Source organism: Anoplopoma fimbria, chromosome 10 (assembly GCF_027596085.1).
Source record: "Anoplopoma fimbria isolate UVic2021 breed Golden Eagle Sablefish chromosome 10, Afim_UVic_2022, whole genome shotgun sequence".
NCBI classification, from domain to species: domain Eukaryota; kingdom Metazoa; phylum Chordata; class Actinopteri; order Perciformes; family Anoplopomatidae; genus Anoplopoma; species Anoplopoma fimbria.
In genome coordinates this window covers 10,933,270-10,953,953 of record NC_072458.1, presented here as the reverse complement: position 1 = coordinate 10,953,953, position 20,684 = coordinate 10,933,270, and the positions used below count along the sequence as shown (strand labels likewise).

The window sequence follows — 20,684 nt, the reverse complement described above, 5'->3', positions numbered from 1 at the left end:
GACCGTTTTCATTGGTTTCTTGACGCTATATTGACATTTTACTTCCGGAAAGTACTCACGAGTTGTTGCCGCGCGTGAAAGGGCTGTCATCAAAGTAAGTTATTTTACAAACGTTTACAACTTCAGATTGAACTGTCGCATTGTTCCCTACCGTTACTTAGACTGACTCAGCAAACCAACTAAGTATCATTACGTTAGGCTGCTGTTGTTGCCGTCAACGGTGTGGAGACAATTATCTCATTTTCAGTTTGATTTTCTATCACTTTGCTTGCTTTTTTTAAAAAATTCCTCTCTTGGTTACGCAGCTGCTAAGGTCATGATGGCTGACAGCACCGACGTTGCACTGGCCATGATCACTCAGCCTCCTGTAAAAGAGGAGCAGGGCGGAGGAGAAGGTGGAGGAGGCTCAGAGAGGGATGCAGGAGGTGGTTTGACTGATGCCCAGATGGAGGTGTTAGAGAGATGTCTTCATGCACTCAGGCAGGCTCAAAACGACAGCCACATTCTGGCAGCTCTTCTGCTGGTAAGTGTCTCCCTGCTGAAATAATAATTCACTGTACTCACTCTTTCACTGGTTCTTATGATATTGTTTTTTACCAACAATTTGCATTAAAAATGAATACATTGGTATCTAGACAAATATATATACTTTCAAATCATTTATGAATCCATGTAAGAAAAAAACAAGGAGGAGGAAATTCAATCTGCTCAATATTTGATTAAATGCAGCTAAAGATACAAAAAATGTTGGACTGGTTGCTACTGGTAACTGATGACCCCCCTCCTTTTTTCTGTTTGTTAAGTTTAATTTAACCATAAGTGGGGCAGGAACTACACATTGTAAAATGACCATAAAGTTGAACCTCGCCAATCAACATTAATACAAACTGAACATGACAACTTTCACAAAGGTAGAATTAATAGCATAGGTTCTGTATTATTTTTGTAACTGAGTGTTTAAATATAAAGGGATGTGTAAAGAGACCAAGTATCAGACCTCAGCATTGACAGGTGGGTGTTTTGTGTTTTTTTTTCTCCCCCTCTCTGTCCTCAGATAACTCGCTTGTGCCCAGCAAGCCAGCTAGACAAACCCACCTTGAGGCGCATCTTCGAGGCGGTTGGCCTGAACCTTCCGGCTCGGCTTTTGGTGACGGCGGTCAAAGGGAACGACAACTCCGGCTTGCCCCCGCAGGAGCTCCTCTCACTGGGCACAGCTCTGTTGGCCGCCCTGAGCACAGACCCAGAAATGGCCTGCCATCCGCAGCTCCTCACCACCATCCCGCTCTTGCTGGGCATTTTGGCAAATGGTCCTGTGACGCGGCAGAAACGGGAAGCCCAGGAACAGAGCCAAGATGGAGAGGTGGGGCGGGGTCTGGATAGTGAAATCCAGTCACAGGAGAGTACAAACACGGAAAGTGATGCTGCTAATGTGGCAAAAGCAGCTGAGGGCCAGACAAGCAAGCAGAAGGCTGATGACAGCAATGAAGAAAACGGAGAGACAACGTCTCAAGAACCCTCCCCCTCCACCAAGCTGGATGAGGCTGTGGCTGCTGACTGCTACCAGGTTCTCACAGCCGTGTGTGCCCTATCCAGAGGTCCCGACCAGCTGCTGAGCAGGAATGCCATTCCTTTCCTGTGCCAGGCAGTGGAGCAAAACCAGACTTTCAGCCGCGAGAGGGGGCTTACCCTGCTTGGTCTCCTCCTCTCGGGTAAAACCAAGGACAAGGTGTGGAGTAAAAACCCTGCAGAACTCCTCACTCTGTTGGTCAGACTCTCCAAAGACTTCTGCCAAGCAACAGGCCAGAAAAAGCTGGACATGTGCACCCAGTTGGTGCAGTTTCTCCCCCCGATGGGAGTGTCCATGGAGAGTGAGGAGCTGAAGGGAGTCTTGTCCCGCGTATGGGGGGCATTGAGACCCATGATGCAGGCCAAGTTGACTCCGAGACAGATCGGGCCGATCCTGGTCCTCAGTGCCTGCCTGCTGGATTTGAACGGGTGGGAGCTGGTGGGGCCGCCGAAGTTCTGCTGCCTGCTGGTGAACCGAGCTTGCGTGGAGGTCAGAATGGGTCTGGAGGAACCGCCTGGTAACGACCTGAGCCCAGAGCTGCAGCACACACTGACAGGTAGTGACATCACATCTGCCTGTTCTGACTGTTTATGTTTGTTTGTTTGTTTATGCCTACCTCTCCATTTTCCTGAGTTACTAAACGGCTAATAGTTCTGTTGATGTTTTACCTTGGTGTCCTCAATGGAAGCTACGTCCCTTTTATTAAAAACTGTTGTGAGACCGTGTGGCTGAAATTGGATTACACATGCTTTACCTCCTTCGTTACTTAAACCCGGTCCTCTTCTTCCCAGGCTGTTACCGAATCATGGAGGCCGCCATAGAGCAGGCCTGCTGTCTGGGAGTGTCCCAGACCACTGAACCTCCTCAGAGCTCAATCCCTTCAATCAGCCTGCAGCAGAGCAGGCAGGTCCTCGGGGTGCTGGAGGAAGCCTTCTCCGCTGTAATGTACCACCTGCAGCAGGTGAGAGGCTGACGTTTGAGCTTAAATTTACTGTAAGTGACTATCTGCAAAACTAAACTTAGTCACCGAGAGGCTAAGTAGGGGAGACTAACCTGCGGACGCGCTGTCTTTCAATGAATCACAAATCCAGTAGATACATTTGGTAGTTTTATTCGCAGGAAACAAACAAACACGTGTGCTCAATAACACACATTCAAAAATGTTCTGAATAGTCGAAAGCGTCCAAACAACAGTAAATAGCGATAATTAGCGGTCAGCAAAAAATAAGACTCCCTCTCTCAACCCTCTCCTTCCATTCACCAAACTAAACTAGTGAACAGCTGATATCCCCATGCAATCCCCAACACCACGTGACTCATTACCGTAAGTGACCAAAAAAGGTGTACAAATTTGCACAGGCTAATCCTGGCTCCTACATTTACCATTCGCTGTATGGTATTGTATTATCAATAAGCTACTTGTAGATTAATCAAGTAGACTATAAACATAAAAAACAAATGATCTTCTTAAAAAGTAATTCATTTCTGCTGTCATTTTCTAAAAAACAACAACTATTCAATATGATATTGTAATGGATGTTGTTTCACTGTTTTCTGCTGTTTCATAAACTAAACAATTAATCAAGAAGAATATCCGGCAGATTTATTGATAATAAGTTATTGTTAGTTACATTTTATATTTAAATGTTGCTATGAGAGAATGTAACAATAGGAAAGCAATTGCTTGTTTCTTTCCATGGCAAGACAACAATAAGCGTAGATACCCTGACAGATGATTTTCTGGTTTCTTCCTGTTTTCGTAGGTGGACCCAAGTCGCTATGGTGACCCTTTTATCTTTGCCACGTTCCGCTCTCTGTGCTCATGGCTGGCCGAGGAGACTTCCTGTCTGAAGGAGGAGGTGACCGGACTGTTGCCGTTCCTGATCGGCTACTCCCGGAGCCACCTGCAGGGTGAGAACCCGGAGCAGGGCCTCTCCGACTGGATGGCCGAGGTGTCCGTCAGAGAGGAGAGGGGTGCGTGGACGGGCAGAGAAGCTTTGAGGTAGAGATGATGATGCTTATCAGAGGGAATCAATGTACTGCATTCCTTAGATTCTGTAGTCATCTGACAGTACATGCCTTTTATTCCCTTACCTCTTCCTCCTCCTCTCAAGGTACCTCCTCCCAGCTCTGTGTCACTTGTCAGCAGAGGAAGGTCCTAGGAAGGTGCTGCTCACCCTCGACACCCCGGCCCTGCTGGTGGACTTCCTGTCGCGGTGCTGGACTGCCCTCAAGGGGAAAAGTGGGGTGGCATCGGCCAGGGATCCCAGCATGGAGACAGCCTGCTCAGCACTCCTCAACTTCACCGTTACGGAGCCAGAGAGAGTCAGGTAGCCCGTTTACAACAGACAAAAACTCCCCTGAATGATCTGCTGTTTCATTTATATCAATACAAAGATTTATCCCCACTCATACTAACAGTTTCTTTTCCTTTGATGACCAGGAAGGACCCGTGTTTCAGAACGCTGGAGGCCCTTCTGAGTGAAGCACTTCCTGTTTTGGTGCACAAGCCCCACCTGCTGGTCCTAGCAGCAAATTACTGCACATTGGGACTGATGATCGGCAGACTCAAAGCGGCTCCTTCAGGTGAAAATGTTTTCTTGTATTTTGGTTGATCACACACTTTGTTTATCAGTAGTGTTTGCCATTAACTCCAGGGATTCATTACGTACAAATACATTGTGGGGCAACCTACAACTTTGTTTTCGTGCTTCTGTTTTTATTCAGTGTACATTAACAATGTCTCCATTCTCTTCAAATGCCCCAGCAAGCCCTGTGACAGTAGGCTGACATTCACAAAAAGGTCATGTCTGTGAAACTGACAAACCCAAGTGAATTTCAGCCATAGCTAAAGTTATTAGTTCCCCTTGTGCGTTTGCTTCCATAACTGCTTTGTAAAAGGCCCATGGGAATGCAGATCATGTGTGCTCTATGTTGGACAGTAAAGTTGCTGTACACAAGATAAGGCCCGTAAAAGGCTCTACTAACGACGAATACCATTTCTATTTTCCAGGCTCAGTTGAAGCCGGCCAGAAGCGTCTCTTCTCCGCGGCTCTCCGGTTCCTCCGCAGCGCCCTGGACTCCGGCTCCAGCCCCGGTCCGGTCAAGGTGAGCCGTGGCTGGGACGAGAGCTGGGACGAGGCCGCGGAGCTCTGGAGGTTGTGTCTGCAGGCTCTGGGAGGCTGCGTGAGAGCTCAGCCCTGGATCGCCGCCCTGGTCAGAGAGGAAGGTTGGCTCAAACACACACTGGCCATGCTGGGTCAGTGCAGCGCTCTACCCGACCAGCACACGCAGGAGGCGCTGGAGGAAGCTCTGTGCGCCATGGCAGACCAGTGTCCAGTCTGTAAAAGGGAGATCGGAGACGTGATGAGAACTGATAAAGGAGCTCTGATCCGCATGAGGAAACTGAAGAAGTCAGTGGGAGTGAAGTGAAACTGCTGCAGACAGATAATGTGCTGTTAAAAGGAGTATTTTTAAAAATGAAATAATAAAGGAGGGCTGTTACTGAAGCCAAACTTGTGTGTTTATTCCTTGTACCAATCTTCCATGAATAATGCGTAAACCTGACACTGTCTCCTACATGTCAAGTATGAAATGTTAATGTTGTTAATAAAGAACTATTTTGTTAGAAAACCTACCACAGCCTCTTTTTGCTCATGTTTTCATGCATCTTCTTTTTCTGTTGTTGCTTTGAACATTGTATTTATTTTACCCACATACTAGTTGAACACTAAAGTTTAATTGTGACAGTTTATCTTAAGGGGCTGACAGAAGCAGTCAAAGAGACATTAACTAATTGTTGTGTTGGACTAAAACAAAAATGTAGATTATTGCTGGACGTCATCCTTTAACTCACAAGTCTTCATATTGAACCTGTAAGTGAAGATGTGAGTCTTTATGCTCTTTCAATGCCGACCATTAAAATGACATGTCATTTCTGCATTGTCCTACCAACACTGTTAATAGTGTTATTTTTACATAGCTGAGACTCAGTCTTATCAGGTCATAGGCACAATCTTTTAACATTCAAGCTGCATAGCAATGCCAGGAATACATGTATGCAGTTGCATATTTATTTTCTTGGATTTTATCATGTCAGAACTTGAGATGTTTTGGTTTTGAAGTCTCAAGTAACTCAAGTCCAAGTATCAAGCCAGAGGTTTTTACCAAGTTTTTATAAATTGAATAATATAAAACATGTTAAAATCTTACAAACTATAGGATTACAGTCTGAGCCTATAGTCTCAACAGGCTTCTGCCACAAGATGGCGCAGTGAGACTGGTTTGGATCTAATGTACCTTGAAGTTCTTGACACACTCTTTACCTTCATCTATGCGTAAAACTTCAAGGTTTTTTTTCTCTTTAGTTGGATTTTTCTCCTAGTTTTGTATCCTGGTTCAAACTCAGGAGAGTAATAGTTTGGTCCTTTTATGCTTTGAAATTTTGGAGATAGTAGATGATAATGGAATAAGAAAAGAAATGCAGAATTTAAATACAATAGGTATTTTAGTTATTAACACATGGCATTTCCTAAAGAGGAACTAGAAGTTGCAGAAAAGTGACTCCTGTCAATTAAATATTTAATTTTGGTTAATATTTATTTTTTCTGCAAATATTTGGCTAGAATATTTTATGTACATAAATTTACCCCCCAAAAAACACTATAAGAATTATGTTTCAAAGGAAGAAAATCACCTTTCAGTTCATGTCGGGAATCCTTTTCTATGTGATTATCTTCCCTGTTCGCCATTTCATCTCTGATCATGAAGTCACGCTAAAGCCGTTAAAAAAAGTTGTGTTACCCTCTCCGCGACTCTTGTCACCTCCCGCCCTCTTTCTCTTTGTATCCGCCACCCCCCCTCCCCAACATCCATCCATACAAACTCCTGCATCATCCCTCAAACTAACTCACTCCTCTCCGCACCTTCAGCCCGTCTCTTCTCCATCCAGTGCGTCACATTAACCCCTCAGCTGCAGCGTGACAGCCACACTGAGAGCCACCGGCACCACCACCATGCTCTGGAAATCCCGAACCAAGACCGACCTCCTGCAGGTAAAAGAAACACCGCAGAGTTTGTTTTTTTAGTTTTTTTAATGGTGCATTTCATCTCTCAGCAGTTTTAGGCCTGTTTGTGTAGGAGTCCATCATTATTGCACAAAAGGCTACACACTGTGGGCCTGTTGGCTTTTTTTTAAGGGAAGCTGAATCCAGAAAATTCAGAAAAAAATTCAGAAAATCCAGAAAATGTGTCGAGAAAAATTGCATCATTGAATATAAGATCCAAGATTTTCTGACTACATAGCCCTGGATACTCGTGCGTAAAAGCGAATCATTCAGACATTAAAAGTGAGAAAATATGATTTTCCAGTTGAAATGTGATTTCTGTTACAATTCTTCTTTAATAAACACATGAAAACACTGATATTTCATAGTCCTTCTCGGTGCGTAAAATCAAGAATATGACTTGATGCCGTTTCTTAACACGAAAAAAACAACAACAATAAATGTTAAAGTACGTTGTGTGCGTTTGAACGAACGGTGGCTAATTGAATGAAAATATCTCTTTAAGAGAAGTGGACCCTGTCGACCCCTCCCCTCATTCTGCCGAGTGCGCGCAAAGCCTATAAGTAGTGCGCTCATGGAGAGTCTGGAGGACTCCGTGTGTGTGTGTGTATCTGACAGAAGCGTCTCATCCGTGCGTAAAGAGCTCCGTCAAACGAAGAGAGAGAGAGAGAGAGAGAGAGAGAGAGAGAGAGAGAGAGAGAAGGGAAAAGTAAATAACGTCTTTGAATTTAATGGACCGGTGAAAAAACAGCTTGGATTATATCTCGGAGCATTTGGTGGCATCTTTCAGTCGTTGGACACTCGCGCATCCTGTTGAATATTAAATTTGGGGTTAGCCAGAGTGGTCCAGATGTTAATCCACACCTATTCGGCTATGGTAAGTTTGATAAAGAATTCGTTTTTAAGCTTTTTTTTTTTTGGACTGCTGATGTTTGTTCATTGCTAACTCAATTTTAGGAAAGAGTTTATTGTATGTGCAAAGTGCCGGACTGAACATCAAAGTGTGTTTCACTTAAAAAACAAAACAGCTCGGTTCGGGTGAATAAGGTCCAGAAAAAAAAGACGTTATGATTCAATCAATACGCTGCAATTTTTAAACAACTGTCAGCTTTTTCAGATGGGAATTTTTTTTTTTGTATTATTATTTTGGCTGACAACTAAATACATTTGTGATAAATGTGGTTTGCTCTTTGCTCTGCAGTAGAATCAAGTCCCAATGAGGCTCTCTGACACACGGTTTAGTGTCGCGGCGCCGCGCATCTGTCCACGGAGATGCTCTTTGTCTGCACAGTGTCACAGCGAGTGAGACCGGCTGACAGTAAAGTGTCCACTCGCTGCACAAACTGTGACATGCCGAGACACAGCAGCGGCCCGTCTTTCTGGAGGAGTGTTATCAGGTTTAACAGCCTCTAACAATAACTGTGTTGGACTGAACTGACGGACACGCGGTCCTGCACGGTGACGGATGACAGATATGTGTGCTTTTAAAAGCCGTCTGCCCGGCACATAATGGACATTGTTCCACCACAGAGGCATTGATCTGGCTGACCCAAAAAAAAAAAAAATCCAATTTGACCAGGATGTGTGTTAGCAGAAATATAGGCTAGTGGACTACATATGTTTGGCGCATGCTGGCATCTCGTTTAACACGATGGGGTTAAACTTGTAAAGTCAAGTATTAAATCACATTTGGCTTGCTGCGCCTCGGAAGCCGGAATTAAAGCCTCTTTCAATTTTCAGTGATGGGGTCAGTGTGGTTTTGTTGACACGGTGACGGATTGTTTACAGATGTCATCCACAACCCCCCCTCCCGGAGCAACGTGTGGTTGTGCATTACCTGTCCTTTGTGCAGCTTCTTGGTGGCCGTGACCTTCTTGACACTGTTCAGCAGCGGTGCCAAGGGCGTCTTCTGCCCGTGCGCATCACTCCCAATGCGCATTTCTGTTTCCAGCCGTCTAATAAAAAAAAAAAAATGGAGATGCATTTATTTACGAGTTATAGCTGTTTTGTGTTGAATTAAAATTGTCTTTATATTTTTTTTTTTTAAAGTTTGCGTCAGTTTAAAAAGAAAAAAAAAATACATTTCCCGGAGCTCATAACTTTTGGAATGTAACATTTGATGTAATAGTCAGTGGCGTGTTGCACCTTTGGGAGAACAGTTTGATAAGAAGGAGTGTGAGCTGCTGCTGCTGTAAAGCAAACTTTTGTTTTCATTTTCCACAGGACCGCGCGGACGGACTCAGCGGCTCTTCGCCGAGTGGGCGCCTCTCCCAGCTCTCCTCCCTGAACCAGGCCGCCTACTCCTCGGCTCCCCCGCTCTGCCACACTCCGGCCTCTGACTTCCAGCCTCCGTACTTCCCTCCCCCTTACCCCCAGTCCTCCCTGCCATACTCCCAGAGCCAGGACTCATATTCCCACCTGTCAGACCCCTACACTTCCATCAACTCCATCCATCAGCATCAGCAAGTGGCATGGCACTCGCAGAGGTCGCGCTCCGACGACGGGGGACTCCTTTCACAGTCGCACCGGGCTCTGAGCCTCGACCACCGGCGGGAGTATGCAGCTGTCCCCCGGCTGCTGCACGGTCTCGGAGAAGGCGCTGCCGCCCTCGGGGACGGTCCTCTTGGGATGCACATGGGACATCACGGCCTGGACGATCTTCAGGTGCTTTTTTATTTTATTTACTCGTTTTGGCTTTCCATTCTGTGGTTGCGTTAGCGTTGGCGTTGCTGCGCCGTGCGTAAAAGTCCCAAATCAGTGCGCACAGACATGAACTCTTTATAAGCAAAATCTCCATTGGGCCTCTTTGTTTCCTTATTTTTCTTTTTTCCGTAGCCATTATAATAATTATATATACTATACCTAAAACATACTTAAATACACCCTTCAGGCAATGTATCTTCCATGTCCTTCAAACGATAATTCATGAAAAAATAGCTCACGTTAATCGAATATATTTTTCAGTAAACACTTTTAATTAACGGCTACTACATACTATTAATCATGTTTATTCATTTGGGATGTTTAACCTTTTATTTATCTTTTATTTGAAAATAAAACTCATCTTATTTTACATAAATTTCCCTCAAAAAAAAAAAATCACGAGCAGTTTTGGTGTCTGATTTAGAAAAAGTAGGACACAGTTGTACGTCGCAAACAAAAAACTAAACTCCATTGTAGGATGCTGTTGGAGTGAAATAAAATATACTATATATAATATTCATTTTCTCTTCAAAATTCGTTCATAAATGAATGAAAAAGCTACATTAGATAAGTGTCGTCCATTTTGTCAAGAGTGAATTTTAGATGGCCTGTTGAGTAGGTTTTTTTCTGACATGATTTGTCATTTTAAGAGTTTTTGAGACGTGAGATGTGATTCGAGTTGATCTGAAAATGTACGCTGAAGTTGATCTTAACGACTATAAATTATATTGTAAATATAAAGTATGGAAAACGTTAATATGTACATAACCTATACAAATTTGTTCCATTTTTTTTTTGAGAATTAACTTCCAGAAAAAAAGCGTTTCTTGTCACATTTGTCCGTCCTATTATTGGTCAGGACATTCAGTATCAGCCGATGTCTCGCACAAAGACAAAGTAATTCTACAGCCTTTGCCTTCTGCATGTTTTGTTTTTTTTTTTTTTAAGGGGGGGGGGGGGGGTGGTGGGAGAAGAATAGTTTCTATGGTTTATAGAGCAGTCAGCTTCCCTGCAGCAGGTGCAGCTGCAGACGCTGTTTGTTGCCTCCTCGCAGAAAAACACACCGAGACCAATTGATGTGCACGGTCATTAATAGAAAAGAAACGTCGAGAGGAGCGCCACGCAGCCAAGGAGTCAACCCGGGCATGTTGCTGTTAAACGCTCCCACTTGACAAGGACCTTTATTTGATTAATGGATTATATCCTTCGCGTTTGAATCCTCTTATAAATTCACCACAAAGGAGACATCCGAGAATCGCCCTGCAAGACAATTTCATCCTCAGTGAATGAAAAGATCAAACAATCTGCAAAGACTTTTAATTTATTATTTCAAAAGGTGTACCAAGGGTGGCTGTTTTTGATCATTATTCAATCATTTCTTTTTCACATATCACTTTTTCCCTAAATATGCCTACAGTAGAAAGACTTTACATATTGAAAATAATTCAAATCTCCACGCAAAAAATATAAGAATTAAACTGATCTTTAGTTATTTGAAACAGTGTAAATGTCGACAGTATTTTTTTCTTTTAATTGTATTTTTTTAAATTAATAAGTAGATTTGTTTTACTGAAAAATGAAGAGGCAACTTTATAGTCCACCCAAAATATTTTCATCCAAACCCTAAACTCACAAATAACATAAAAATATAGATTAATATAATTCAACTAATTTAAAAAAAATCCCTTTTTTCCCCCAAGATGTGTAGAAATACGTATGAACTGTTTAAAATCATCTGTTATAACTTCCATGATTTACGGTCTCTCCTGCTCTCCATTCTGCACAAAGAAAGTGAATCCAATAAGAGTAACAGATTTCATTATTTACTCGGATATGGATAGTTGTTCATATATGTGCTGTGAGGGAAAACCTATAACACTGGACCGTCCATCTTGCTTTGGCCTGAGAGAGAAAAGCAATGTGTGTGTGTGTGTGTGTGTATAACTGTGTGTATATATAAGTGTGTGTATTGGCTGTGAGGCCTGTGGATAAATGATAGTGACTGTCTGTCTGTCTGACACAGGGAATGGAGGAAGGATCAGCCCTGGGCATCCTCGACCACTCTGTCATTAAAAAAGGTAAGAGGTGGGAGAGAGCTCTATGTGTGTGTGTGTGTGTGTGTGTGTGTGTGTGTGTTTTTGCGTGTATGTGTGTGTGTGTGTGTGTGTGTGGCAGAGAGAAGCGAAAGATTGAGTGTGTGTGTGTGCACATTTGTGTCTAAGTGTGCACCTATATAATTGTGCTATACATGCTGAAGGGGGTTTTGTGTTTAGGGGCACTCCAACACCAGTCTCTCTCTCTCTCGCTCCCTCTCTGTCACACACACACACATACACACGTACACACACACACACACACACACACACACACACACACACACACACACACACACACACACACACACACACACACACTATAAATAATTCTGTTTTGCTATTTCATTTGAAGTCAAGAAGTCCTCTAATACTCAGCTGCAGACTTCACCCCAAAGGCACACATTCTTAATGAACTGTTCATGGTCATATGAGAGAGAGAGAGAGAGAGAGAGAGAGAGAGAGATAGAGAAAAGAGAGAGGGATTAGAGTGAAGAGGAGAGGAGAAGTGGGGCAAAGAAGAAAAGGGAGGGGAACATGATAAAAGAGGAGTTGTGGGGAAATTTGCAGAGTGTGATCACTGTAATGTTACCGACTCTGAGTTGCAGGAGACACAAGGGCACGATTAGAAAATTCAAGTTGGATTTGTCGCTGGCGGAGTGTGATACTGGGAAAACTTCGCTCTGTCAAAAAAAAATACATTAATAACCTGAAATGATAGACGGGCCTGTTGGGTTGTGTAGTGCTGCAGCAACAAAAACAAAACAAAATAAAATATAATTATCTATAAAGATGACACCCAGTGTGTTAGAAAAATGACTGACAGTAAATACAGAATACAACCTAACATACAAAGTGGATGCTTTCCATTTTAGAGAATTTCCTTTTAAATTTAAAATGTATTTTGGCCTCCTAATTCTAAACATCCAAACCCCTCACTGGCCTTCATCTCTTTGTGCAATAAAGTTTTCACAAAAACAAGGATTTCTTCCCCCAAATCAAGTCCCCCTAAGAAGAGGAGGAGGCTCCCACTGTGGGTTTCCAGCTCGCTTCAAGCCGCTGCAAACCAGCAGTGATTTGATGAAATGACAGCGATTCCACTTGTTTGCCAAACGCTTCGAATTGATCAATTACCACAGCGAGACTCTCCACGGCAAGCACTTATACCAGATAGCAGAGCAAACCTAAAGCCTTCATGAATAAGAAAATCCAATAGGGAGAAGGGAACGACACAGGGTATATAGGAGAGAAAGAGGGGGAAGATGAAGAGTGGGAGGCACAAGAAAAAGAGTCAAAGATGATAAGAGAGAGAGAGAGAGAGGGAGGGAGGAAGGGACAGAGAGATGAGATGACAGAGGAGAGAGAGAGAGAGTAGGAGCTTTGGAGGAGGCTCTGCTGCTCCATGGCCTCGCTGGCTGGCTGATCGGCTGCTTGTGAATGAGAGGGATTTAGGAGATTTTTTCTCTTTCAGTCTGCGCCGCACAGCAGGGCGTCGTAGAGAGGCCACCCGCCGCCCACAGAGAGAGAGAGGGGAGAGCCGGCGTCCCACTGTACAGTAGTACAGATGACATGGTGTTTTTAAAGAGAGAGAGAAAGGAAACTTGAAGAGCCATCAGGACTGGATATAACATTGAAAAAAAGAGAGAGAGAGGGGGGGGGTGTAGGCATATGTTGCATATTCTTGTCAACACCTTTATTGGCTTTATTCATTTCCTAGCTCACCTTAAAGGACTGCTTCTCCCAAATTAAAAGAGAAAAACTTTATTACCTTTTTTCTTTTATGGTGTCCAGTCATACTGATAGTTGTCCAGATGTATGCCCCGACACTTAAACAATGGAGGAGACTGGGATGTTATTTTTTTTGGTGGTGACAGCATGGGAAGTTTTGGTACGCCAACACATTTTCTTTACAAATACAGTTTTCAATTAACATCAGATGAATGTTAATATAAGTACTATTTCCTTAACAGACAGCTGTTCCAAAGAACACTGTTCACAGATAAGTTTTTTTTTCTTTTTCTAGAAAGACATTTAGTGGATATTTTTGAGCAATACAAATAAAATCCTGTTCACCTCCATTCAGGGCAGAAATTGAAGACATGGGCATCTCAAAACCTGGACACATCAACCAAATGTATCTGCATTGGCCGAAAATAACACCTTAAAACAATGAAGTGGAGCTCTACTTTATCTTTGTATCCTTGTGAATTAATCTGGTCCTCATAGCAGTAGATCCGCTAACACAAAAAGCAGTTGATTCCTCTCAATTCAGAGGATTTCTGCCCACACATCTGCAGATTTAGTGGATTTAGGATTTAAGATTAAGACTCCAAAGCTAATTTAATCAACACCAATTAGCTCCTTAAAACATGACAAAACAAAGATTGAAAAGCCAAACATAAATCATAGACGTAAATCATAAACGTAAATCATTGTTAGGAAGTGAAAGACCCTCCAAATCAAGGAGACGCTTCTTACAAAGGCCACGTTTCTTCCCAAATCTTTAACTCCTAAAGTGTTTGGCCCCCCTCCTCCTCCTCCTCCTGCTCCAAAACAAGACAGAAAAACTCACATTAAAAGTTCACCACAGTGTAGAAAAGTGAGTGCGAACTGATCTCTTCAAGGTGTGAAATATAGCTATTTGAGAATGCGCCGTCAAAATGTGACCACCTGCAGTTTGAACAGGAGAATCAACAAGCAGCACTCCAGAATTAGAGCTGTCGACCCGGGGAGAACGTTACACTGAATAGATTCATCGGGATCATTCACACAACACCACTGTCGCTGCAGCAGACATATGTTTTTAGACTGTTGATCTCTATTCATTCTTGATTTCTTACCTCCCCCTCTCTTCTTGTTGCCGTTAAACCTTTTATAGCTCTGATTTTCAGATTTTTGTCAGACTTAAATAAGGCAAATAGTCAAAAAGTAAGTAAAGTTTGCATGTCTAAACTTTCCTTTTCCCTCCTCTCTACCTCCTCCATTTCTCCATCAGTTCCCATCCCGTCCAAGCTGAACGGGTCGTCCCTGTCCATCCTGTCCCTGGGTAAGGACGGCCTGGGGATGGGAGCCGTGTCCAACCCAGCCGAGGTGTTCTGTTCGGTCCCGGGTCGCCTCTCGCTGCTCAGCTCCACCTCCAAGTACAAGGTGACGGTCGGGGAGGTGCAGCGACGCCTCTCCCCGCCTGAGTGCCTCAACGCCTCTCTGCTGGGTGGAGTCCTCCGCAGGTGAGAGGGAGAGACCCTTTGTTATTTGTACTAAAGTAGCTGTGAGTAGGTTTCAGATCCAAAGACACACTGACCTGCAGCAATCGTAATTGGAAAATTTGGCATTAAATTAAAACAAAGGCCTTCAAAGAGGATTTTTGGCCCTCCACCGGCCTTTTACATTGTATTTTAAATTGTGTTGCTTTACTGCACAGAGGTGCTTCTTTATGGCACAAAACAGGAAAGTGTGTTGGGATTCCAGTGAAAAATAAGCTTTCAGGATGTTAAGGGAGTTCAGGGAAATATTTAAATGCTCTTTGGTCAAATAAAAGAAAAAAGGATAAAAATAAGAATCACCATTTATAAAAAAAAATGTAATGTTAACTTACAACAACCTTAACAAATCCGCTGTCTATAAATACTACACATTGCACCTTTAAGTGAAGTACTGAGACTACTTCCTCATATTATATTTGTGAGTATAGATTGTAGTTTTTAGTTTATAGAAAATGCTTTAAATCACATGACAGGGCCTCTCGGGGTATAGACCAACACCAACCACGAACGCCATCTTCCTAAAGCTTTTCAGAATAAGAGCGCTTCAACTTAACTATGGGGCCTGAGCTGAGGAACCTAAATGGGTCATGGGACTAAATCACAAGAGAGGCAATGTGTTTTAATGAAGCACAGCCTCGGGGCAAGAGAACAACTTTATGATTGGGGTTGCAGGCTGAAATACTTTAAGAGGACATAATTAAAAGATCTAAAGGGTATTAAATATCGAAAACCTCCCCATCAGAGAGATACAGCGACCCCACTGATACTACATCACTGCCTGTCATTTTGATGACTATTTTACATTATACTTATACTATAGATTAACCACCAAGTATATAAAGTAGTAAAAATGAGCTCAGCCTCAACCAACTACAACAGCAAAGTGCTGCTTCCACATAAACACAATACAATCCCTATAATACATTAATGTAACAATATAACACTCACAGGGGCCATTTCCGACATACATTTTTTTAAAAAATGTTTATTTTTAATTTATTTCAATCTTTCTGTTAATGCTGTAAGATTTTGAATACAGGACTTTTTTTCACACTATGGTACTGCTACTTTTACTTCTCCAAATACATGAGTCATATAAATACTTATATTTCTGTACTAATATTTATTAAATGTGTATGATATAAATATTTAAGAATAAGGAAAGGGCTGAGAACAGGCAAAGGAAAGTAAGGCAACAACCAAAAACAGTGAAAGAATACAAGACACTATCAGTGTTGACAGGGAACATACTGTAGGGTGATTTCAGCCTCACATTCACTTACATAAACGCATGCATACGCACACATACTCAGCCACAGACACGCAAACACACCGCTACAGAACTCTCTCTCACACACACACACACACACACACACAAGGACCATCTCCTAAAAACTGCTCTCTCTGTCTCCCTGTCCCCCCTCAGGGCGAAGTCAAAGAATGGTGGCCGCTGTCTGAGAGAGCGTCTGGAAAAGATTGGCCTCAACCTGCCCGCCGGGCGACGCAAGGCAGCCAACGTCACTCTCCTAACATCTCTAGTGGAGGGTAGGGGAAAACACACACACACACAAAAACACACACACACACACACACACACATACATATACACATAGAGTGACCTGCATACATCCTGACAGATAGAGACACATATTCACATAGAAATATCCTCGCATGAGCAGGCATGAATAAACAAGTCACAGTGCGGGTGGCTGCATGTGTGGATGGTGTCATTTGAAAAAAGCTGCGGCTGCTTCGCGGAGCCAAAGAGCAGTGAACTGTTTGAGTGGTGAAAGTGAGAAAAATGGCTGCAGAGCTTGTCTCCTGACCCGATCCGACCCGGGCCTCTACATGGGTCTTTTAAATGTGTGTCGTTTAAAAGCATATATGTGGATAATTATCTGACATGAAATCCACTCTGAAGCAATGACCTTTGGTTGAACGAACACATAAGAGCTTTCCCGTTTTTGTAGTTAAGACTCAGATTTAACAGAAACACTCTCCTCCTCCTCCTCCTCCTCCTCCTCCTCCTCCTCCTCCTCCTCCTCCAGGTGAGGCCGTCCATCTGGCGAGGGACTTTGGTTATGTGTGTGAGACAGAGTTTCCAGCCAGAGCCACAGCCGAGTATCTGTGCAGGCAGAGCGAGCCGGACCAGCTCCCAACACGGCGCAGCATGCTGCTCGCCACCAAGTGAGTGTTTCATCCATCCTCCCGCTGCACATTTTAAAGAAGCACTCCGCCGACTTTGGGGAATCTGAGTTTTTCCATATAATATCACTTGGGTAATTGTATCGAGGGCTTGGAGACTGTAAATGTATAACAAAATAACAAATGTGCTACAAACGTTATGAGTGCTCACCAAACAAAGAGGGTTTCAGAAAAGGTGCTGTTAAGCTGCATTATGGGAAGTGTAGGATCCATTGTTTTTGCACTTTTAACCCCACTGGGGAGTAGAGGTCAAGACATTTTGTCCTCTGCTGCTTCTATTGTGGGTTTTGCAACTTTAAAAAAGTGCAATACTTAATTGCTGGAGTGCCTCTTTAAGAGTCTAACAGTTTTTTGCAGAACAACTGTTAAATGCTTCAGTTATATCAATTTCTTTCATGAAATACAAACTGTGTGCTATTTTTATGTAAGATTTACCAGAAAAGCAATAACATTTTGGCCCTTATCCGAACACAGCAGTTTTGATTTCAGAATTTAATGTCTCTGCCTGTTTTTTGTACGCCCGCTTTCAATGTAAAATTGGAGATTTCCGAAACCATGTAAGGTCGTACAGTTGTAAACAGTATGTACTTAATTATTATATCAGGTGTGATGAACACAAAGCCAAAACTATGTCAAGAATTAGGGCCTAGCTGGACTTCTTTGAGCCCCCCAGACTTCAGTCGCCAATTTGCTGAGGATGTTAAAATCTTACTCTGGCACATAATTCAGGTCTCAATCACTGAAAAGGTAAAATGTATTCCATGTAAAGTTGTGTTCCATCTGCCACAATAAGAAACTAACAGTTTGTCTTTTTTCTTCTCAGGGAGATCTGTAAGGAGTTTGTGGACATGATGTCCCAGGACCGCTCTCCACTGGGCGGCAGTCGACCCAACCCCTGCCTGGAACCCGGCGTCCAGGGGAGCCTCACCCACTTCAGCCTGCTCACCCACGGCTTCGGCACTCCCGCCATCTGCGCAGCACTCTCCGCCTTCCAGAGCTACCTGATGGAGGCCATCAAAATGCTGGACAAGGGAGAAGGTGGTGGTAAGGGCCACCACGAAAAGGAGATGAAGCACCGCAAATAGAAAAAAGGGAGGACAGACGAGGCGTGCTGACGGACGGATGGATGAGAGGTGGAAAGGAGGAGAAAAAGAGGAGGGGGGAGGGAAAAGTGACTGAGTGCTGCCCCTTTGCGTCTTCACCTTCGCCCTCAGGACAAAAACTGAGACTTTTACCTCCCGGGAAAAACCTCTGCGGCCCCCTCTGGTGGAGGAGGCGTGGGGGCCGTGATGATATCTGTACTGTATCGTGTCTCCACAACCACCTCACTCAACATGACGCATGGACCTCTCTTCTCAGTAGCTGGTTTGTGTCATGATGGCGTCTACAAAGCACCTCTTCAGGATGAGTTCCTACATGTGGCTGTATTTATTTCCTCCCCCCATTTTTCATTTTATTTTTGGTAAACATGTCACCTCTATCTGTGTTTAGAAACCCCTGCCATCAGTCACTCTCTCTCTCACACACACATAACTTGTACACATTTTTTTGGACTGAACTCATCTGGGAAGTGTCGTAAAGCCATATCCGAGACAACCACCTGCTCTTTGCTCCTCTTGAACTTTGGGAGACTTTTAACTCCACCTGATTGGACAAGCGCAGCCTCCACATGTAGTTCTTCTTAGTGGGTGGTCATTGGGAAACTGAGTTCTCTAACAGGGGGGTAAGGAGGAGTCGAAGGCAGCTAAAGGAGATTTGGTTTATTTTATTTTGAAGTACTGCGTGTTGGTAACTTAAGGAAATAACACAAATCATTTTGTACTTTCTGTGTATGTTTATTATTAATGTTATTACTGTTGTTATTATTATTGTATTACTGCATAAATGTAATATATTATTAAAGAATTAACTGATTAATTTAGTTTCATGGCTGTGTTTTTATCTTTTCATCTGGGATATCAGAACAATAAAAAAATAATGGTAACGTTAAATCACAACTGCCGAATTCAACTTACTTTTAAATCCAAAGATGACGATGGGCTTTTATTGTGCTCTCATTGTAAATGCTTCCTCTTTCCATTTGTCGCAATAATGATATTTTTTATTGATCCCTGTAGGCCAGAGTCTATTGTGACTTCAACAGGAAGGTCATAGCGAGGGCTGAAACCAACACTTAATTTCGTTATCGACTGATGTGTCAATTTCTTTTAGGTTAATTGCTTAGTCTATAAAATGACTTAAAATAGTAAAAAATGTCTGTGACAGCTTCCCAGAGCTCAACATGATATCTTTAATTTGGTTGAGTTATCTGACTAACTGCAAAACCAAAAGATATTGAATTTATAATCATTTTTAACATAAAAAAAACAACAGTAAATGTTTGACATTTCATTTTTTTGTGCAGATGATGTACCCTCACAACTTTTGTGATTTTACCTTTATTGCCACCATGAGGTTGAGATTAGTGCTTCTAAGAGAAATGGCTTTTGAACTTTTGAATGGATTGCCATTCAAATTTGGCAAACATCCATGCTCCCCTCAGGAGGAATTGTATTAACTTTAAATCTAGGTCACCATCAGGTCAGGCCTGATGGTGGACTTGACCAATTTGGATTGGTGGATTTGACCACATTTTTGCAATAATTTAGTTTATGAACAAAAACCTAGAAAATTCGGATATACTTCATGTTTTGTGCTGAAATGTGAGCCTGCTTATATGCTAACCTAAGATGCTAAACATGGTAAACCTGCTAATTAGAAGAATGTTAGCATTTTCATTGTGAGCATGTTAGCACACTGAGGTTAGCATTTATCTCAAAGCCTAAGTGCAGCCTCACAGAGCCGCTAGCATGGCCGTTGCTCTTAAATCTTGTTCCTCTATAAATGACTTATACTAATAGTTGATTCAATAAGTGTTCTCTCTATCTACTAAACAATAAAATCGACTAATTGTTTTGGTATCTGTGTAGCGCAGGGCTGCAGCTTGCTAACACAAGAGTCTGAATAAGTGGATCATACATGCATCATGCTCACACATTTTCAGTGTTCACCCCAAGGGGCCACTCAAACAAAAAACAAAAAGAAGTCAGGGCCCCTCTACGCGCGCAGGGCTCCACCAGGGCCTCCGTCGAGACGGCGGCGTCACAGCTGCAGCCCTGAACGCCATACCTGGGAGAGCGGTGGCGGCGGTGCGACCCCCAGCGCCCAACAAGCCACACACACACACACACACACACACACACACACACACACACACACACACCTCAGTTTCCCCCTCAACCCATCTGTTCCACATTTCTCCCACCGACTGCCACTCACCTCCCCTCCCACAGTCCTTCACTTTATTTAACCAGGACGAGATACTCAACACAATTACTGCTTTCCAGGGACCGCACACGTACACGTGTCGTCTGCTCGTTCACGCTCCAACATCACTCACTTCTACCTGCCTGTGTCTCCCTTTCTCTCCTCCCATCTCATTACCCTCCTGTGTCAACCCCCCACCCCCCACCCCCACCGCTCATCCCTTCATCTCCCACTCTGTAACCTAACTCCCCCCCCCCCATCCCCATCCCCATCCCCATCCTCCTCTCCCCCTCTCCTCTCCCTCTATCTGACACTCAGCGGGGCCGCTCTCCATCTCTCCCTGTGCCTTCAGGCAAAACATATGCTGCTCTTCCCGTCAGATTCCGGTGTGTTTGAGAGAGGAGGGATTGTTTAATGTTTATTAATCACCTGTCTGTGGTGGAGACGGTGATAGAGCCACACACACACACACACACACACA

The 20,684-nt window shown here is 43.3% G+C and overlaps 3 protein-coding genes across 5 annotated transcripts in view; all 3 read left to right on the top strand.

The window, feature by feature from the left end:
• cldn35 (claudin 35) overlaps positions 1-20,684 on the top strand; it is a 242,449-nt gene that overhangs the window by 144,945 nt on the left and 76,820 nt on the right. The window lies entirely within an intron of this gene.
• ncdn (neurochondrin) lies at positions 32-5,076 on the top strand. Of its 2 annotated transcripts, none has more exons than XM_054606400.1 (8): positions 32-94; positions 306-523; positions 1,055-2,123; positions 2,359-2,528; positions 3,331-3,569; positions 3,682-3,897; positions 4,011-4,153; positions 4,581-5,076. In XM_054606400.1, the coding sequence occupies exons 2-8, from the start codon at positions 317-319 to the stop codon at positions 4,997-4,999; spliced, it is 2,463 nt and encodes an 820-aa protein (XP_054462375.1). In that variant the 5' UTR covers positions 32-94; positions 306-316; the 3' UTR covers positions 5,000-5,076. The 2 variants fall into 2 exon arrangements, with proteins under 2 accessions (XP_054462375.1, XP_054462376.1); XM_054606401.1 differs by lacking the exon at positions 32-94 and adding an exon at positions 148-220.
• Positions 6,583-17,982, top strand: tfap2e (transcription factor AP-2 epsilon). 2 transcript variants are annotated; one of them, XM_054606408.1, is made up of 7 exons: positions 6,583-6,621; positions 8,857-9,297; positions 11,360-11,414; positions 14,425-14,656; positions 16,119-16,237; positions 16,741-16,879; positions 17,721-17,982. In XM_054606408.1, exons 1-7 carry the CDS (start codon positions 6,583-6,585, stop codon positions 17,980-17,982), a joined length of 1,287 nt encoding a protein of 428 aa, XP_054462383.1. The 2 variants fall into 2 exon arrangements, with proteins under 2 accessions (XP_054462383.1, XP_054462384.1); XM_054606409.1 differs by lacking the exon at positions 6,583-6,621 and adding an exon at positions 7,484-7,510.

Bases quoted from the DNA above. Each gene is read 5' to 3' on its own strand.
- ncdn (XM_054606400.1), top strand. From the start codon at position 317: ATGATGGCTGACAGCACCGACGTTGCACTGGCCATGATCACTCAGCCT. The intron at 524-1,054 runs GTAAGTGTCTCC...CTCTGTCCTCAG, and splicing joins TTCTGGCAGCTCTTCTGCTG to ATAACTCGCTTGTGCCCAGC. The intron at 3,898-4,010 runs GTAGCCCGTTTA...TTTGATGACCAG, and splicing joins ACGGAGCCAGAGAGAGTCAG to GAAGGACCCGTGTTTCAGAA.
- tfap2e (XM_054606408.1), top strand. From the start codon at position 6,583: ATGCTCTGGAAATCCCGAACCAAGACCGACCTCCTGCAG. The intron at 6,622-8,856 runs GTAAAAGAAACA...CATTTTCCACAG, and splicing joins CCAAGACCGACCTCCTGCAG to GACCGCGCGGACGGACTCAG. The intron at 16,880-17,720 runs GTGAGTGTTTCA...TTTTCTTCTCAG, and splicing joins AGCATGCTGCTCGCCACCAA to GGAGATCTGTAAGGAGTTTG.